The sequence below is a fragment of the Nicotiana sylvestris genome, chromosome 1, assembly GCF_000393655.2.
Source record: "Nicotiana sylvestris chromosome 1, ASM39365v2, whole genome shotgun sequence".
Classification (NCBI taxonomy): Eukaryota; Viridiplantae; Streptophyta; class Magnoliopsida; order Solanales; family Solanaceae; genus Nicotiana; species Nicotiana sylvestris.
The window spans coordinates 184,422,885-184,443,729 of record NC_091057.1 but is presented as its reverse complement, the minus strand read 5'-3'; the positions used below and the strand labels follow the sequence as shown (position 1 = coordinate 184,443,729).

Below are 20,845 nucleotides of genomic sequence, written 5' to 3'. Positions count from 1 at the left end.
TAAGTGCATAAGTTGCAGCAAATACCTCTTTGCGACTAAGTGCATCAGCAACCTGATTTTGTTTTCCAGGTTTTTGCACCTAAACAAAGTCATATTTGACCAAGAATTCTTGCTACCGGGACTGCTTCAGACTCAATTTCTATTGAGTCTTGAAGTATGTATTAGCCAGATTGCCCGTTCACACCACAAACTTTATTCCCAACAAGTAGACTTTCTAAACTTGAAGGTAATGAATTACTGCAACCATCTCTTTCTCGTGTGCAAAATAGCTTTTCTCCACAATGTTCACCTTTCTGCTTTCAAAAACAACCGGATGATTCTCTTGGACCAGTACACCGCCAACAACATAATCTAAAGCATCAATATGTACTTCAAATAAAAAATCAAAATCTGGCAGCTTCTAGATTGGTTCAGACGCAATGGCCTTCTTCAATGCATTGAAAGCCTTGTCACACTAATCCGACCAAACCCATTTGACGTTTTTTAGCAAATCCGTCAAAGGAACATCCCTTTTTGAAGAGCCTGCAATGAACTTCCGGTAATAATCCGCCAAGCCCAAAAAATGATCTAAGTTCCTTTACCCCGTTTGGTGCTTGCCAATCAACTATTTCTTGCACCTTCTTTATGTCTTTCCAGTGCCTTCCTTAAGGGAGACAAATAATATTCAAGGGACTGGCTATAGATGACTATGTCGTGTAAGTAAACAACTATAAAACCATGAGGATACTCGTAAAGAACATTGTTCATTAAATTATAGAAAGTTGTCGGGGCATTGGTTAGCCCAAACGGCATTACAAGAAATTCAAAGCTACCATATCTAGTTATACAAGTGGTCTTAGGGGCATTCCCCTCAGCTATCCTAACCTGCCAATAGCCTGACCTTAGGTCTAACTTAGTAAAATAACTAGCCTTCGAAAACCTGTCCAGCAGACCTTGAATCAAAAAGACCGGATACTTATTTTTTATCGTCACCTTTTTCAGCGCCTATAGTCAACACACACCTGCAGTATACCATCTTATTTTTTCTGGAACAAAATAGGGGCACTATATGGAGCCTTCGGTGGTTGAATCAACCCAACATCGAGCATCAGAAAATCGCTTCCTTAGTTCAGTCAGTCCCATAGGCGACATGCGGTAAGGAGGCCGCACAGGCGGCAGTGATCTAGGAATAATTTCAATACTGTGATCAATCTCCCTCCTCAGTGGTAACTCCCTTGGAAATTTTGGAGGCATCACATGTTTGAATTCCTTCAGTAAATCTGCAACACAATCCGATTCCTCAATTTGCACATCTGGCTTGACTTTAACGAGTGTAGTGAGGTAAGTCTCCTCACCCTTCTTCAAGCCCTTATCAAATACAATGGCAAAAATCAAAGCAGCAATCCTGGCGTTCTTCCTTTCATCCCCGTAGGGCCGAATACCTTTCACAAAGCCGGGGTTTTTCTCCTCCATGAACATAAGTCCATCTAAATGAGGAATTGGAGCAACTTTGTTCTTCTTCAGAAAATCAATTCCTAACAGCACATTGAAGTCATCCAATGGCACAACAGTCATGTTGAACTTTCTAGACCAATGGCCCAATATCACCGGGATATCCAACACCACTTCATAACCAGGTTGTGCCTTTGAGTTCACACCCTTCATTTTTGTCAGACACTTTATCACTTGCAGCCCATACTCTTGAACAGTTCTAGAGGCAACAAAGGTGTGCGTTGCTCCGGTATCAACCATTGTCATGACACCATTGTTTTCAATATTCAGATCCACATACATTAGTGTGGAATAAGCATCAGCCAAATCATCCCCCGTAGCATTCACGTATGCAACTTCTCCCTTGGCAGCATATTCTTCATCATTCGCCACAGTCACACCAGCCAAAGTGTTCAACAGCCGCAACAGATTCACATAGGCAACAACTTCCGGTCCCTTTCGTTGTTTCTCATCTTCAGCAATAAGAGCATTAATCTTTCCTTGATTTGGACAGTTTCGTGCATGATGTCTAGGTTTTTGACATGTCCAGCAAACCTTTTCACCACCCATTAGCCTGTTTGTTTTTGACGAAGAAGAACCCATCTTGCTTTTGCCTTTGTCATTTCCATCCTGCTCCCGATTGTCCTTCTTTCAATCCTTACACTTCTCCTTTTTCTTTGACTTAGAAGAAGAGGCAGGATCAGAAGTTAGACCCTTGAGCGAAAATCCACCAATGCATATGCTGCCATAATTGCACTAGGCAGATCTTTAACTTTCTGCCTACGAATTTCGTTTTGTGCCCATCCTTGCATTTCAAAAATGAAATTGTGCAATTTATCCTCATTCGACATGTTTTGGATGTCTAGCCACAAAAATGAAAAATCTTTCACATAGTTCCGAATGTAACCAGTCTGTCTTAACCGCTTCAAGCGATCCCTAGCAACCCAAGACGAGTTGCTAGGCAAGAACTTATCCCTCAGCATGCCACAAAGTTTCTCCCAAGTGTCAACCTTGGGCCTGCCAACACTTTCATCGTCTGTATTTTGCATATGCCACCACAACACTGTATCTCCTCTAATATAACGCACTGTCATAGTCATTTTATCCTTCTCCAGGACGTGAGCAGTAGAGAAGTAATGCTCTAAGTCCCATAAGAAATTTTCCAGTTCATTGGCGCCTCTCATGCCATCAAATACTTTTGGTTCTAGAATCTTAATTTTGGTGTGTTCTTCACCTCATTGGGGCACATTTGCAACAGCCCGTTGGAGGATCTGAATCTCCATTTTAAGATCCTCGTTCTCCTTCTGTAATTTTTTCAACTGCACTGCAGTAGTTTCTTGGAAAGCCTGTAATTTCACCAGTTGGGTATCAACACTTTCACGGATGTATTGAAGTTCTATGTTGACACCGTGCATCTGCGTCAGAATATCCACCAGATCTACTGCGTCATCCGTTATTCCTACCAGCGCCTTCAACTTCTGAAGCCTTTCACGAAGTTATGCATTTCCATCCATGATAATTCCAATATCTTGCCGACATGCTCTGATACCAGTTGTTACAGGGTCAATTTTTTTTTTGATTTGACATGTACGACAGTCACACAACAATGACTCAACCCTCTTCTTTTTCCCTCACGTTTTGGCTTAACACTTAGATTATGACAGCACAAACAAATATCAAACAAGCACACAACTTACAGGAATTGCTTCCCAACTTTATATTAACTCGTGCTACAAAGAAACACATAAACACAACCTTACAAAAAAGAGTCAAAGGCAACCAACACCCTGCCTTGATAATCTACCTAACATAATAATATATAGGCAACGTTTTTTGCTCCAGACTTATCTAAAACCTAACAGTTGACATCCCCAACTGCAAGAGATTTTAAATTTCGAATTTCAAACAAGACAACTTCTCATAGCCCCACATAGCCACAATGCTGAAAAACAAGAAACTGCTCCAACTGCCCTGTATGTGCGTGGCACATGGGCGCAGCCTTCGAATTTTGGCGCAAAAGGCCAACTCTGTCATGTCTTCGCGCCATGCCCTCGTGCATCATGCCTTTGCGTGCATGTCTGTCACTGCCGCTTGTCCAGCTCGCCCATGACACTGCCTTGCCCACGCCCATTTGCCTTGCCACGCACTGCCTTAACTTGCCATAGTTTTTCTAGCCTTTGCTACGCTTCTACTGCCCGTTGTCTTTGCCTTGCCATGGCCACGCCAATGCCATCGTCTTGTCATGCCTTGGCACATTAGCCACATGTCGTCGTGCCACGGTCCATACCCATCGACACCTGCTCATGTCGGATATCTTTGTCAACATGATGCCACAGTCATCATATGGCCCTGCCGAGATCCATCATGTCAATCCCTCATCACGCCCATGCCATGTTCGATCAATCAAGCCGAGAGGCTAATAGTAGGCTTATTCTTTTAGAAAACTATATGGCATTGGGTGTATTGGGATCAAGAAATATTAACTTCACACAATATTCTCTGCTCAAACCTGAGGAGAGATTGAAGATGGATCTAAAATTGAGAAATTTATCGTTCTTTACTTTTTGTATTATTTTAACTCTTTTATTGTGTTACATTAAGTTGCATTCAATTAAATTGCTAATGTATGTTATATTTTTAGTATCCACAATAATTCATAATTCAATGAACTCAATGGCTATCATGCAATCTAATAAATTGTTACTCCCTATTTAATTGCTCCAATACAACACTTAGACATCGTTTGGACATGAGTTTTGCCAAATAAATTTGGGATTTATTTTCAAAATTCATGATTGGTCATAAAGTTTGCCCATATTTTGGCAAAATCCCAAACCCCAAATCCCAAAATCACCCCAATTGTTGATTTTGGGCCAAAATCCCAAAACTTGGGAATTATATACATGTTTTTCCAAAATAAAGTTGGGAAATATGTTTTGAAAACGTATGTCCAAAAACATTTTTATCTTCAAACCAAAATCACCTAAATCAGATTTTTCAAAATAAATTTGGGATTTATGGCCAAACGCTAGCTAAATATCTTGTCATCACTAATCATAATTTAAAAAAAAATAGGAAAATTTTGTAGTAACGTAAATAAACAATAGAGAAAGGTCAACGCCTATCCTTAAATGTGGGACCAAATTGTAAATAAAATAATGAAGAAATCATAAAAGAACAAAACTAGTGGGGTCCATCTAGCATGAAGGAATAAATAAAATTGACGCAAATTACGAAATTCAGCAATTCCGTAACCCCCATCAACAAAAGCTCCACGCCTGAAATTCTCACTCTCCCCCTTTTTCCCCAAAAAATGCTTTCAGTATATGGAAGATGTTGAAGCAGAAAAAGAACAAGGAGAAACAACAGAAAAAGAAAAATCATTGCCCTTCCTTCTTTAAGAACAAAGAATCAAATGAACATGCCCTAATTGCAGACTCAATAATTGTTCCAATATTATTCCTATTTATATATTTGGTTTACACAGCCTTAGAAGAATCTAAAGGAAAAGGGGTGAGAGTGAGAGAGGTACAAAGAGAGTTATGGGGAAGGGCCAATTTTAGATTCGCCGGAGGAAGAAAGCGATGGCGCCGCCGTTGCCGCCTCCGCCGGTGGTGAATGGGGCGGCTGCCAGTAATTCAATTGTGGGAGCGGCAGTGACTAGTAAAGTGGTGAAGAAGAAGGTCGGTGGGGCGATACTGGGGATGAGATTCGATAAGAGGGTCAATCGGAGTTGATAGAGTGGGATAAGAGCGCTATCATCAAACATGTTGGAATTCCTGCTAGGGACTTGAGAATTCTTGGCCCAATCTTCTCTCACTCCTCTAGCATTCTTGGTAATATTAATTTCTTTTGCCCCTTCTAAGTGCTTATAAATTTGTTTATGTGTTTCCAACTATAACAATAAATATCTGAACTTTTATGTTTAGCTTAATTCTAGGAAGTTTAACCATTATGTTTAGCTTACATGTGTATCTCCTAGAATTTGCTTGTACCTAGTATAATGCTTTAAAACAAAGAAATGTGATATTGGGTTTCGAGGAATTGAAAAGCTCCTTTCTTTTAACTTGCAGCAAGGGAGAATTCCATGGTTGTCAATTTGGAGTTTATAAGAGCCATAATTCCCGTTGAAGACGTATTGTTGCTTGATCCTCTACGTCAAGAGGTTCTCCCATTTGTGGATCAACTGAGGCAACAACTTCCTCATAAAAGTATTTCAAAGGTTGATGGTACTAGTGCTGAACAAGATAATGAAGGACAATTTTCAACTGCTGGAAACTGGTTATCTGTTCTAGAAGCTGTCGAAGGTCTGCAGGCTGAGCTCCCTTTTGAGTTTCAGGTGATGGAGGTTGCCTTGGAGGTTGTTTATACATTCTTAGACTCTAGCGTGGTAGAGCTAGAGAGAGATGCTTACCCAGTTTTGGATGAAGTGGCTATGAATGCTAGCACGAAGAATCTTGAGCAAGTGAGAAGTTTAAAAAGTAATCTTACTCATTTACTTGCCAGAGTGCAGAAGGTATTCTTATATGTTTTTTTCCCTTTTGCTATTGAAACATGTTAAAGGTCTTATTTCTAGTAATTTCTGTTCATTTCTTGACATTATGGATATAGTTTCCCTCTTTATGTAACACCCTTATGCGCAAGTCAGATAATGAATAGATTTCAGTGTTGATGTATTCATGGTTGGCTGCTGGAAATTTGTTTGACCAGGAAGAGAACTTGTTACTTGTTGTCATCATCTAATGCAGACTTACTAGTAATGTACTTCATATTCATTATGATATGGCTTATTGGGTGAACAACTATTGGTATCAGTTTGTACACCTTAAACACAAACCACATTCAATTTTAATAGCCTTTGTTGCCCACTTTAAGTTAATTTTCCTGATGCCTCCTCTTAAGTATTGAGTTCATTAGTAGTGTAATCTGTCTGCCTTATGCTGGACCAAATTTTGCACATATACTCGGGAATGTGCTGGCTATTGAAATGGTATGATAGCTTGTACAAAACAATTTTTGGGGAGGAGAAATATAAAGAGCCTTTGCTACTTTAGTTCTCTTAATTCGTAAATTAGAGGGTTTAATATTCATGTGGGCTACATTGATGAACTCAATTGTAGTGTTCTCTTCCATGACACTTGTCTGTGCTCTGATTATTCTGTGTTATGCTTGCAGTGGTAAAGATTTTTTGATGATAGGTTAGAGATGAAATTGAACACCTTTTAGATGACGATGAAGACATGGCTCAGTTGTACTTGACAAGGAAATGGATTCAAAAACAGCAAACTGAATCCATTTGGGAACTATTGTTTCAAATAGCTTTATTCCTGTTGCACCGCATCTTCGTAGGCTTAATTCTGCCAGAAGCAGAAGTGGAAGTTTGGTGAGCAACCATTTTAATGACAATAATGTGGAGGATCTGGAGATGTTGCTCGATGCCTACTTTATGCAGCTGGAAGGCACTCGTAACAAGATATTATCTGTAAGTATTTAGGGGTATCCCCCTCGGCTATCCAAACCTGCCAATAGCCTGACCTTAGGTCTAACTTAGTAAAATAACTAGCCTTCGAAAGCCTGTCCAGTAGACCTTGAATCAAAAGTACCGGATACTTATTTTTTATCGTCACCTTCTTCAGCGCCTATAGTCAATACACATCCGCAGTATACCATCCTATTTTTTTCTGGAACATAATAGGGGCACCGTATGGAGCCTTCGATGGTTGAATCAACCCAACATCAAGCATCAAAAAATTGCTTCCTTCATTCATTCAGTCACATAGGCGACATGCGGTGAGGAGGTTGCACAGGCGGCAGTGATCTAGGAATAAGTTCAATACTGTGATCAATCTCCCTCCTCGGTTGGAACTCCCTTGGCAATTCTGGAGGCATCACATGTTTGAATTCCTTCAGTAAATCTGCAACACAATCTGGTTCCTCAATCTGCACATCTGGCTTGACTTTAACGAGTGTAGTGAGGTAAGTCTCCTCACCCTTCTTCAAGCCCTTATCAAATACAATGGCAAAAATCAAAGCAGCAATCCTGGCGTTCTTCCTTTCATCCCCGTAGGGCCGAATACCTTTCACAAAGCCGGGGTTTTTCTCCTTCATGAACATAAGTCCATCTAAATGAGGAATTGGAGCAACTTTGTTCTTCTTCAGAAAATCAATTCCTAACAGCACATTGAAGTCATCCAATGGCACAACAGTCATGTTGAACTTCCTAGACCAATGGCCCAATATCACCGGGATATCCAACACCACTTCATAACCAGGTTGCGCCTTTGAGTTCACACCCTTCATCTTCGTCAGACACTTTATCACTTGCAGCCCATACTCTTGAACAGTTCTAGAGGCAACAAAGGTGTGCGTGGCTCCGGTATCAACCATTGTCATGACACCATTGTTTTCAATATTCAGATCCACATACATTAGTGTGGAATAAGCATCAGCCAAATCATCCCCCGTAGCATTCACGTATGCAACTTCTTCCTTGGCAGCATATTCTTCATCATTCGCCGCAGTCACACAAGCCAAAGTGTTCAACAGCCGCAACGGATTCACATAGGCAGCAACTTCCGGTCCCTTTTCTTGTTTCTCCTCTTCAGCAAGAAGGGCATTAATCTTTCCTTGATTTGGACAATTTCGTACATGATGTCCAAGTTTTGGCATGTCCAGCAAATCTTTTCACCACCCATTAGCCTGTTTGTTTTTGACGAAGAAGCACCCATCGTGCTCTTGCCTTTGTCATTTCCATCCTGCTTCCGATTGTTCTTCTTCCAATCCTTACCCTTCTCCCTTTTATTTGACTTAGAGGAAGAGGCAGGATCAGAAGTTAGACCCTTGAGCGAAAATCCACCAATGCATATGCTGCCATAATTACACTACGCATATCTTTAACTTTCTGCCTACGAATTTCGTTTTATGCCCATCCTTGCATTCCAAAAATGAAATTGTGGAATTTATCCTCATCTGGCATGTTTTGGATGTCTAGCCACAAAGATAAAAAATCTTTCACATAGTCCCGAATGGAACTAGTCTGTCTCAACCGCTTCAAGCGATCCCTAGCAACCCAATACGAGTTGCTAGGCAAGAACTTATCCCTCAACGCGTCACGAAGTTTCTCCCAGTGTCAACCTTGGGCCTGCCAACACTTTCATCGTCTGTATTTTGCATATGCCACCACAACACTGTATCTCCTCTAATATAACGCACTGTCATAGTCACTTTATCCTTCTCCAGGACGTGAGCAGTAGAGAAGTAATGCTCTAAGTCCCATAAGAAATTTTCCAGTTCCTTGGTGCCTCTCATGCCATCAAATACCTTTGGTTCTAGAATCTTAATTTTGGTGTGCTCTTCACCTTATTGGGGCACATTTGCAAAAGCCCGTCGGAGGATCTGAATCTCCATTTTAAGATCCTCGTTCTCCTTCTATAATTTTTCCAACTGCTCTGCAGTAGTTTCCTAGAAAGCCTGCAATTTCACCAGTTGGATATCAATACTTTGATGGACATATTGATGTTCTATGTTGACACCGTGGATCTGCGCCAGAATATCCACCAGATCTACTGCGTCATCCGTTATTCCCACCAGCGCCTTCAACTTCTGAAGCCTTTCGCAAAGTTATGCATTTCCATCCATGATAATTCCAAGATCTTGCCGACGTGCTCTGATACCAGTTGTTACAGGGTCAATTTTTTTTGTTTTGACACTGTACGACAGTCACACAACAATGACTCAACCCTCTTCTTTATCCCTAACGTTTTGGCTTAACACTTAGATTATGACAGCACAAACAAATATCAAACAAGCACACAACTTACAGGAATTGCTTCCCAACTTTATATTAACTCGTGCTACAAAGAAACACATAAACACAACCTTACAAAAAAGAGTCAAAGGCAACCAACACCCTGCCTTGATAATCTACCTAACATAATAATATATAGGCAACGTTTTTTGCTCCAGACTTATCTAAAACCTAACAGTTGACATCCCCAACTGCAAGAGATTTTAAATTTCGAATTTCAAACAAGACAACTTCACATAGCCCCACATAGCCACAATGTTGAAAACATGAACCTGCTCCAACTGCCTTGTATGTGCGTGGCACATGGGCGCAGTGGCGCCAAAGGCCAACTCTGTCATGTCTTCGCGCCAAGCCCTCGTGCATCATGCCTTTGCGCGTATGTCTGTCACTGCCGCTTGTCTAGCTCGCCCATGACACTGCCTTGCCCACGCCCATTTGCCTTGCCACACACTTCCTTAACTTGCCATAGTTTTTCTAGCCTTTGCTATGCATCTACTGCCCGTTGTCTTTGCCTTGCCATGGCCACGCCAACGCCATGGACCTGTCATGCCTTGGCACCTTAGCCACATGCCGTCATGCCATGGTCCATACCCATCGACACCTGCTCATGTCGGATATCTTTGTCAACATGATGCCACATTCTTCATTTGGCAGTGCCGAGATCCATCATGTCAATCCCTCGTCACGCCCATGCCATGTTCGATCAATCAAGCCGAGAGGCTAACAGTAGGCTTATTCTTTTTGGAAACTATATGGCATTGAGTGTATTGGGATCAATAAATATTAACTTCACACAATATTCTCTACTCAAACCCGATGAGAGATTGAAGATGGATCTAAAATTGAGAAATTTATCGTTCTTTACTTTTTGTATTATTTTGATTATTTTAACTCTTTTATTGTGTTATATTAAGTTGCATTAAATTAAATTGCTAATGTACGTTAGATTTTTAGCATCCACAATAATTCATAATTCAATGAACTCAATGGCTATCATGCAATCTAATAAATTGTTACTCCCTATTTAATTGCTCTAATACAACACTTAGGCCCCGTTTGGACACGAGTTTTGCCAAATAAATTTGGGATTTATTTTCAAAACTCATGTTTGGTCATAAATTTTGCCCATATTTTGGCAAAATCCTAAACCCCAAATCCCAAAATCAACCCAATTGTTGATTTTGGGCCAAAATCCCAAAAGTTGGGAATTATATACATGTTTTTCCAAAATAAAGTTGGGAAATATGTTTTGAAAACGTATGTCCAAACACATTTTCATCTTCAAACCAAAATTCACCTAAATCAGATTTTTCAAAATAAATTTGGGATTTATGGCCAAACGCTAGCTAAATATCTTGTCATCACTAATCACAATTTAAAAAAAAAACTAAAATAGGAAATTTTGTAGTAACGTAAATAAACAATAGAGAAAGGTCGACGCCTTTCCTTAAATGTGGGACCAAACTGTAAATAAAATAATAAAGAAATCATAAAAGAACAAAACTAGTGGGGTTCATCTAGCATGGAGGAATAAATAAAATTGACGCAAATTACGAAATTCAGCAATTTCGTAACCCCCATCAACAAAAGCTCCACGCTTGAAATTCTCACTCTCCCATTTTTTTCCCAAAAAACGCTTTCAGTATATGGAAGATCTTTAAGCAGAAGAAGAAGAAGGAGAAACAGCTGAAAAAGAAGAATCATTGCCATTCCTTCTTTAAGAACAAAGAATTAAATGAACATGCCCTAATTGCTGACTCAATAATTGTTCCAATATTATTCCTATTTATATATTTGGTTTACTCAGCCTTATAAGAATCTAAAGGGAAAGGGGTGAGAGTGAGAGAGATAAAAAGAGAGCTATGGGGAAGGACCAATTTTTGATTCGTTGGAGGAAGAAAGCGATGGCACCACCGTTGCCGCCTCCGCCAGTGGTAAATGGGGCGGCCACCAGTAATTCAATTGTGAAAGCGACAGGGATTAGTAAAGTGGTGAAGAAGAAGGTCGGTGGGGCGAGGATGTGGATGAGATTCGATAAGCGGGGTCAATCGGAGTTGATAGAGTGGGATAAGAGCGCTATAATCAAATGTCCTAGAATTCCTGCTAGGGACTTAAGGATTCTTGGCCCAATCTTCTCTCACTCCTCTAGCATTCTTGGTAATATTAATTTCGTTTGCCCCTTTTAATTGCTTATAAATTTGTTCATGTGTTTCCAACTATAACAATAAATATATGAACTTTTATGTTTAGCTTAACTGTAGGAAGTTTAACCATTATGTTTAGTTTACATGTGTATCTCCTAGCATTTGCTTGTACCTAGTAGAATGCTTTAAAAAAAAAAGAAATGTGATATTGGGTTTCGAGGAATTGAAAAGCTCATTTCTTTTAACTTGCAGCAAGGGATCAGGCGATGATTGTCAATTTGGAGTTTAGAAGAGCCATAATTACCGCTGAAGAGGTATTGTTGCTTGATCCTCCACGTCAAGAGGTTCTCCTATTTGTGGATCAACTGAGGCAACAACTTCCTCAAAAAAGTCTTTCAAATGTTAATAGTACTAGTGCTGAACAAGATAATGAAGGACAATTTCCAACTGCTGGAAACTGGTTATCTGTTCTAGAAGCTGTCGAAGGTGTGCAGGCTGAGCTCCCTTTTGAGTTTCAGGTGCTGGAGGTTGCCTTGGAGGTTGTTTGTACATTCTTAGACTCTAGCGTGGCAGAGCTGGAGAGAGATACTTACCCAGCTTTGGATGAACTGGCTATGAATGCTAGCACGAAGAATCTTGAGCAAGAGAAAAGTTTAAAAAGCAATCTTACTCATTTACTTGCCATAGTGCAAAAGGTATTCTTATCTGTTTTTTCCCTTTTGCTATTGAAACATGATAAAGGTCTTTTCTTCTAGTAATTTCTGTTCATTTCTTGACATTAGGGATATAGTTTCCCACTTTGTGTAACACCCTTATGCGCAAGTCAGATGATGAATAGATTTTAGTGCTGAGGTGTTCATGGTTGGCTGCTGGAAATTTGTTTGACCAGGAAGAGAACTTGTTACTTGTTGTCATCATCTAATGCAGACTTACTGGTAAAGTACTTCATATTCATTGTGTTATGGCTTATTGGGTGAACAACTATTGGTGTCAGTTTGTACACCTTAAACACAAACCACATTTAATTTTAATAGCCCTTGTTGCTCACTTTAAGTTAATCTTCCTGATGCCTCTTCTTAAGTATTGCGTTCATTTGTAGTGCAATCTGTCTGCCTTATGCTGGACCAAATTTTGCACATATACTCGGGAATGTGCTGGCTATTGAAATGGTATGATATCTTGTACAAAATAATTTTTGGGGAGGAGAAATATAAGGAGCCTTTACTACTTTAGTTCTCTTAATTCGTAAATTAGAGGGTTTAATATTCATATAGGCTACATTGATGAACTCAATTGTAGTGTTCTCTTCCATGACACTTGTCTGTTCTCTGATTATACTGTGTTATGCTTACAGTAGTAAAGATTTTTTGATGATAGGTTAGAGATGAAATTGAACACCTTTTAGATGACGATGAAGACATGACTCAGTTGTACTTGACAAAGAAATGGATTTAGAATCAGCAAACTGAATCCATTTGGGAATTATTGTTTCAAATAGCTTTATTCTTGTTGCATCGCACCTTTGTAGGCTTAATTCTGCCAGAAGCAGAAGTGGAAGTTTGGTGAGCAACCATTTTAACGACAATGATGTGGAGGATCTAGAGATGTTGCTCGATGCCTACTTTATACAGATGGAAGACACTCGTAACAAGGTATTATCTATAAGTATTTTGTTTCCCCCCCCCCAAAACCCTAAAAAAATATGCTCGCATCCCTTGTATTTCTTTGCGTCTTTTTATGTTGGTAATGGCGTAGACTTGTTGCTCCTCTTTCCTGTTGACATTTATAATTATACTTTTAAACAAGTTACACATATAAGAGAAGAATTAAATAAGGTATTAATACCTTTAAGGAACCTCAATTTTGCCCCATCAACTAGGATTTTTTTTATGATATGAATCTTGATTTAAGTATCCTTATATTGAAAATGATGCCGTGTATCCTTAATTCATCTTGATATTTGATAATGAAAAGGAGGGAAAAAAGCTTCTAGTCTCCTTATTTCTTGGCTGTAAGACATGTCTTCCTCAATAGTCGATCTTTGCAGCATATTCCGGTAAAGCAGTAAGGTAAAGAAAGCTTTCCAGACATGGGAAAGAAACTGAAGAATTAAAAGAATTGAAATAATAGTTGCATCTCTTTCTTAATTTGACATTGCAATATCTTGCTAATTCTAACTGCAGATATGCAGCTCTCAGTTTAATCTACTGCCTATGCTTTTCCCTCCTTTTCTTTTGTTAGGTTTCCTCTTGGGCCCCTATAATAGGCAGATGAGATAATGTGCAATGTCCACTCTCTCTCCCTCTCGATCAATCCCCCCCTCTCCCTTCATTTGGAATTAAAACCATGCGAGAGACTGGGTTATCAGGAACTTAGCATTCCCTAAAAGACCTAATATCATCTACCAATTTGTAATGATGAATACGTTGATGCACGATTTATTAACTCTCTCTTCTTAAGTAGTATAAGTACAATTTGTAAACTCTCTTCTTACTTTTCTGTTATTTTGGTCTGTATTTGAATCATGTCTGTGGTCTTCCTTCGTTTGTTCTACATCCTTCAATCCCCTGTTATTGTATAATTTGCAGGTCCGTGAGTACATTGATGACACAGAAGATTACGTCAATATCCAACTCGACAATCAGCGTAATGAACTTATTCAGCTACAGTTGACACTGACAATTGCATTGTTTGCTATAGCTATGGAGATGCTGATAGCTGAGTGGTTTAGCATGAATATACCTTGTACCTTATACCACACTGAGGGGGTATTTTGGCCTTTTGTAACAGGCATTACAATAGGTTGTATAATACGCTTCCTTCTTATCTTGGGATATGCGAGATGGAAGAAGTTGTTTGGGTCATGAATTCCTCTATTGTCAAGGTTTACAAGTTGTATTAATACAAGTCCGAAGCTTATTTTTGCTCTGTGTGAGCCATATATAATACCTTCACTCAATGTGCTCTTGTTATACTTGCCCTTTGCAAATATAGTACTAGGCAGGGGACTGTGGACCGAGAGGAGTTAGTGCTGCATAAAGTTAGGGGTAAGGGGGTTAAATGACCCCCCTCCCCCGGTATTTTTCTTGTAAGAAGGTACCCAATTTATTTTAGATGTTTTCGCAATCAATGATACTATGCTTCTTATCCGGCGTATTGAACTCGTTCTCCTCCGCCTTTCTTTCTTATAATGGAATCAATTCTTACTTTCTTTTATCCCAACGGGCTTTCTCTCTTCATCACCAATTAGATCAGCACCCTTATCCTTTCCGTTACTCAAATAAAGCCTCAGTTCTGATGTTGTGGTCCTTTGTGATTTTTACTACATAGTTAATATTTTTACTATTGGCTAGATATGCAGATAGCTTTCAGTTGCTTCATAGAATTAGTATATGATTATTATGCCAAGTGCTGGTGTTGACTAAGGTGTTTTTCTGTACAACTAGTTTGCTATAGCACTGCTGTGATTATGTTTCTTTGAACGGAGGGTTCTGTCTTTCGGAAACAGCCTCTCTACCTGCACAAGTTAGGGATAATATTTGCGTACACACTAGCCTTTCTAGATCTCACTTGTTGGATTACACTGGCTATGTTGTTGTTGTTGTTGGTTTGCTATAGCACGGTGGAACTTATAGCTTGTTTGACCAAACTTTTAAAATAGTTGTTTTTTTTAAAAGTGCTTTTCTCAAACACTTCAACTTTAAAAGAAAAGCGTTTTTTTGAAAAAAAAAAGTTTTTGGACTTGGAGAAATTTGGCTAGACAGGCTATTAATTTGAATTTTGAAATGAAGTCTGTACCGGATGGGGCTCAAGGATGCCAAAACTAGAGTATATATAGTACGAGCATTCACCCGTCACACTCTTTCCAACCTATATTTTATAAAGATTGCACTTTGTGCTTTAATATTTATATCTTACATTAGACATGATGCATATTTTGGGAAGTTATTCATTGCCCAATTCAAAAAATAAAATAAAATATACACCTTTCTCAGTAAGATATTAAATAAAGGCTTGTTAGTGGAAACTATAATGTGGGAGTTGGGACTGCCACAATGAGCTGTATGAATTCTGTCACACACCACTAGTTGGGTGGAATACTAAATAATGAGCTATACTCATAACAAATAATTATGACAATTTTTAATACTAATAATATACTGTAGTACAGATTGCTAAAAAAGTCTGAGTTGGAAAATCAGTGGCATTAATCTTATATTCATGATAATATCCATAAAAAATAAATAATTATAAAAGAAGCGCGTTTGTTATTACTAAACTTAAAACAATTATCAACGCCATAAATAGAAAGTTAAAAAAAGTAAAATATTATATATGTAGTAATTTTTTACCGAGGAAATATAATTTTTTTTGATCAATATGAATAAAACGAAATACTTAATTTTGGCATAAAAATAAAAATAGTCACTTTACTGTTGGCGCTAAATTCATTTTTATTTTGACATGATTGGAACTTGCAACACTTTTGATGTAGTTTTTGATCATATAATAAATATCCTAATAATATGTTCAATGTAGCCGCAAAAGTAGATTAAACTAAAATATACTGAGATAAATGAATGTGATAAATAGATTAGGGGCTGTTTCATGAATAGCGAAACCTGTGGGGCTGAGATAGTAGAAATAAAGAAAGCAATATAACAGGTCATTTTGGGCAGTATACCTTTTCTACGGGATACGTCACCGAGAAAGAAGTAGATAGAAAGAGGAAAAAGATTCGATAAAAAAGAAGATACCTTAGCCTTAAGAGAGAAGAAATCTGAGCTCCTGAATTGATTAATTCTCCATTGTACCTGAAATCACATTGCAAATTTCTTCATTAGCAATTAAAGGTCAGCCTTTTTCATTGGCAAAATAAAAATATGTCCATATTTTGGTTAAGTAGTTTTTTTTTTTTTTTTGGTTATTTGATCGATTTGATGTCGTTTGTGGTTCTTATGAAAATGTGAGCAAAAGTCGAGGAAGAAAATTTTGGAGAAAAGGTTGATTTTTTTTTTCGTGTGATTAATTGGCACTTCTTTGTTTAAGGGAGGATAATCTGATTAAAAACTAGCAAGTTTATGCTTTGAAGTTTGAGATTTGGGGAAAAAGCAGTTTTTTTCTTCAATTTTTCTGATTGTTTAACTGGTTTTGTACATGCCAATAATTTAACTGATGAATGGGGAAAAAATTTCTTGTCCAAGCTGTATACATAAATAAAAAGAAGAAGATTATTTCACACAAAACTATGATTGTCAGATTGTACTCGATCATATACACGTTATGATTGTTAATTTGGTAGAAGGTTGATGAACTTATTGGGATATAAGGATGGGTGCTCATGTTATACTCTATTTGTAGATAGAGATTTATCTTGAAGAGCCTGCAGAGAGATTGTGGCTACACTTTGACCTTTTGATTGTTTAAATTTACGTAAAGATGGAGCGCTCCCATTTCCCATGGCAAATAGATAATGTTGATAAAATCAATTCGTTGTGCTGCTGTGCTATGGTTTTCAATCACGCTTTGCAGATCGCTTCAAGTGCGGCAGGCTTTGATTAATTTCTTGAACTTGGATGCTTGGAGTTTGTTTGGTCATTATTGGTCATTAATTGCCGACTCAATAATTGTTCCAATATTATTCCTTTTTTTATATTTGGCTTACGCAGCCTCAGAAGACTCTAAAGGGAAAGGGGTGAGAGTGAGAGAGATACAGAGAGAGCTATGGGGAAGGGCCAATTTTCGATTCGCCGGAGGAAGAAAGCGATGGCGCCGCCGTTGCCGCCTCCGCCGGTGGTAAATGGGGCAGTTGTCAGCAATTCAATTGTGGCAACGGCAGGGACTAGTAAAGTGGTGAAGAAGAAGGTCGGTGGGGCGAGGCTGTGGATGAGATTCGATAAGCAGGGTCAATCGGAGTTGATAGAGTGGGATAAGAGCGCTATCATCAAACGTGCTGGAATTCCTGCTAGGGACTTGAGGATTCTTGGCCCAATCTTCTCTCACTCCTCTAGCATTCTTGGTAATATTAATTTCTTTTGCCCCTTTTAACTGCTTATAAATTTGTTCATGTGTTTCCAACTATAACAACAAATATCTGAACTTTTATGTTTAGCTTAACTGTAGGAAGCTTAAGCATTATGTTTAGCTTACATGTGTATCTCCTAGCATTTGCTTGTACCTAGTAGAATGCTTTAAAAAAAAAAGAAATGTGATATTGGGTTTCGAGGAATTGAAAAGTTCCTTTCTTTTAACTTGCAGCAAGGGAGAAGGCCATGGTTGTCAATTTGGAGTTTATAAGAGCCATAATTACTGCTGAAGAGGTATTGTTGCTTGATCCTCTACGTCAAGAGGTTCTCCCATTTGTGGATCAACTGAGGCAACAACTTCCTCATAAAAGTCTTTCAAAGGTTGATGGTACTAGTGCTGAACAAGATAATGAAGGACAATTTCCAACTGCTGGAAACTGGTTATCTGTTCCAGAAGCTGTCGAAGGTCTGCAGGCTGAGCTCCCTTTTGAGTTTCAGGTGCTGGAGGTTGCCTTGGAGATTGTTTGTACATTCTTAGACTCTAGCGTGGCAGAGCTGGAGAGAGATGCTTACCCAGTTTTGGATGAACTGGCTATGAATGTTAGCACGAAGAATCTTGAGCAAGTGAGAAGTTTAAAAAGCAATCTTACTCGTTTACTTGCCAGAGTGCAGAAGGTATTCTTATATGTTTTTTTCCCTGTTGCTATTGAAACATGATAAAGGTCTTATCTTCTAGTAATTTCTGTTCATTTCTTGACATTATGGATATAGTTTCCCATTTTGTGTAACACCCTTATGCGCAAGTCAGATAATAAATAGATTTCAGTGCTGAGGTGTTCATGGTTAGCTGCTGGAAATTTGTTTGACCAGGAAGAGAACTTGTTACTTGTTGTCATCATCTAATGCAGACTTACTAGTAAAGTACTTCATATTCATTGTGTTATGGCTTATTGGGTGAACAACTATTGGTATCAGTTTGTACACCTTAAACACAAACCTCATTCAATTTTAATAGCCCTTGTTGCCCACTTTAAGTTAATCTTCCTGATGTCTCCTCTTAAGTATTGAGTTTATTTGTAGTGCAATCTGTCTGCCTTATGCTGGACCAAATTTTGCACATATACTCGGGAATGTGCTGGCTATTGAAATGGTATGATAGCCTGTACGAAACAATTTTTGGGGAGGAGAAATATAAGGAGCCTTTGCTACTGTAGCTCTCTTATTTCGTAAATTGGAGGGTTTAATATTCATGTGGGCTACATTGATGAACTCAATTGTAGTGTTCTCTTCCATGACACTTGTCTGTGCTCTGTTTATTCTGTGTTATGCTTACAGTGGTAAAGATTTTTTGATGATAGGTTAGAGATGAAATTGAACACCTTTTAGATGACAATGAAGACATGGCTCAGTTGTACTTGACAAGGAAATGGATTCAGAACCAGCAAACTGAGGCTCATTTGGGAACTATTGTTTCAAATAGCTTTATTCCTGTTGCACCGCATCTTCGTAGGCTTAATTCTGCCAGAAGCAGAAGTGGAAGTTTGGTGAGCAACCATTTTAATGACAATGATGTGGAGGATCTGGAGATGTTGCTCGATGCCTACTTTATGCAGCTGGAAGGCACTCGTAACAAGATATTATCTGTAAGTATTTTGTCCCCCCCCCCCCAAAAAAAAAAACCCCCAAAAAATATGCTTGCATCCCTTGCATTTTTTTTTGCGTCTTTTTATGTTGGTAATGGCGTAGACTTGTTGCTCCTCTTTCCTGTTGACAGTTACGATTATACTTTTAAACAAGTTACACATATAAGAGAAGAATTAAATAAGGTATTCATACCTTTAAGGAACCTCAATTTTGCCCCATCAACTAGGATTTTTTTATGATATGAATCTTGATTTAAGTATCCTTATATTGAAAATGATGCCGTGTACTCTTAATTCCTCTTGATATTTGATAATGAAAAGGGGGGGGGGGAAGCTTGTAGTCTCATGATTTCTTGGCTGTAAGACATGTCTTCCTCAATAGTCGATCTTTGCAGCATATTCTGGTAAAGCAGTAAGGTAAAGAAAGCTTTCCAGACTTGGGAAAGAAACTGAAGAATTAAAAGAATTGAAATAATAGTTGCATCTCTTTCTTAATTTGACATTGCAATACCTTGCTAATTCCAACTGCAAATATACAGCTCTCAGTTTAATCTACTGCCTCTGTTTTTCCCTCCTTTTCTTTTGTTAGGTTTCCTCTTGGGCCCCTATAATAGGCAGATGAGATAATGTGCAATGTCCTCTCTCTCTCGATCAATCCCCCCCTCTCCATTCATTTGGAATGAAAACCATGCGAGGGACTGAGTTATCAGGAACTTAGCATTCTCTAAAAGACCTAATATCATCTACCAATTTGTAATGATGAATACGTTGATGCACGATTTATTAACTCTCTCTTCTTAAGTAGTATAAGTACAATTTGTAAACTCTCTTCTTACTTTTTTGTTATTTTGGTCTGCATTTGAATCATGTCTGTGGTCTTCCTTCGTTTGTTCTGCATCCTTCAATCCCCTGTTATTGTATAATTTGCAGGTCCGTGAGTACATTGATGACACAGAAGATTACGTCAATATCCAACTTGACAATCAACGTAATGAACTTATTCAGCTGCAGTTGACACTGACAATTGCATCGTTTGCTATAGCTATGGAGACGCTGATAGCTGGGTGGTTTGGCATGAATATACCTTGTACCTTAAACCACACTGAGGGGGTATTTTGGCCTTTTGTAACAGGCATCACAATAGGTTGTATAATACTCTTCCTTCTTATCTTGGGATATGCAAGATGGAAGAAGTTGCTTGGGTCATGAATTCCTCTATTGTCAAGGTTTACAAGTTGTATTAATACAAGTCCGAAGCTTATTTTTGCTCTGTGTGAGCCATACATAATACCTTCACTCAATGTGCTCTTGTTATACTTGCCCTTTGCAAATAGAGTACTAGGCAGGGGACTGTAGACCGAGAGGAGTTAGTGCTGCATAATGTTAGGGGTAAGGGGGTTAAATGACCCCCCTCCCCCGGTATTTTTCTTGTAAGAAGGTACCCAATTTATTTTAGATATTTTCGCAATCAATGATACTATGCTTCTTATCCAGCGTATCGAACTCGTTCTCTTCCGCCTCTCTTTCTTATGATGGAATCAATTCTTACTTTCTTTTATCCCAGCGGGCTTTCTCTCTTCATCACCAATTAGATCAGCACCCTTATCCTTTCCGTTACTCAAACAAAGCCTCAGTTCTGATGTTGTGGTCCTTTGTGATTTTTACTACATAGTTAATATTTATACTATTGGCTAGATATGCAGAAAGCTTTCAGATGTTTAATAGAATTAGTATGTGATTATTATGCCAAGTACT

General features: G+C 38.6%; 2 protein-coding genes and 1 pseudogene across 3 annotated transcripts; 2 read left to right on the top strand and 1 right to left on the bottom strand.

The window, feature by feature from the left end:
* Positions 1 to 2,177: 2,177 nt before the first annotated feature.
* LOC138877970 (uncharacterized) lies at positions 2,178 to 2,654 on the bottom strand. Its single transcript, XM_070157620.1, has one exon. It carries the CDS (start codon positions 2,652 to 2,654, stop codon positions 2,178 to 2,180), a length of 477 nt encoding a protein of 158 aa, XP_070013721.1.
* Positions 2,655 to 5,054: 2,400 nt separating this feature from the next.
* LOC104245460 (magnesium transporter MRS2-4-like) lies at positions 5,055 to 14,446 on the top strand (annotated as a pseudogene).
* Positions 14,447 to 16,102: 1,656 nt separating this feature from the next.
* On the top strand, positions 16,103 to 20,588 carry LOC104245447 (magnesium transporter MRS2-4-like). Of its 2 annotated transcripts, none has more exons than XM_009801052.2 (5): positions 16,103 to 16,274; positions 17,091 to 17,440; positions 17,680 to 18,122; positions 18,806 to 19,090; positions 20,021 to 20,588. In XM_009801052.2, exons 2-5 carry the CDS (start codon positions 17,146 to 17,148, stop codon positions 20,297 to 20,299), a joined length of 1,302 nt encoding a protein of 433 aa, XP_009799354.1. In that variant the 5' UTR covers positions 16,103 to 16,274; positions 17,091 to 17,145; the 3' UTR covers positions 20,300 to 20,588. The 2 variants fall into 2 exon arrangements, with proteins under 2 accessions (XP_009799354.1, XP_009799355.1); XM_009801053.2 differs by having other exon boundaries at positions 16,104 to 16,274; positions 16,954 to 17,440.
* The last annotated feature ends 257 nt before the right edge of the window (positions 20,589 to 20,845 follow it).

Excerpts from the sequence above, each read along its gene's own strand:
- LOC138877970 (XM_070157620.1), bottom strand. The coding sequence starts at position 2,654 with ATGAGAGGCGCCAATGAACTGGAAAATTTCTTATGGGACTTAGAGCAT.
- LOC104245447 (XM_009801052.2), top strand. The coding sequence starts at position 17,146 with ATGGGGAAGGGCCAATTTTCGATTCGCCGGAGGAAGAAAGCGATGGCG. Across the intron at positions 17,441-17,679 it reads TCACTCCTCTAGCATTCTTG|CAAGGGAGAAGGCCATGGTT; the intron begins GTAATATTAATT and ends TTTAACTTGCAG. Across the intron at positions 18,123-18,805 it reads TACTTGCCAGAGTGCAGAAG|GTTAGAGATGAAATTGAACA; the intron begins GTATTCTTATAT and ends TTTTGATGATAG.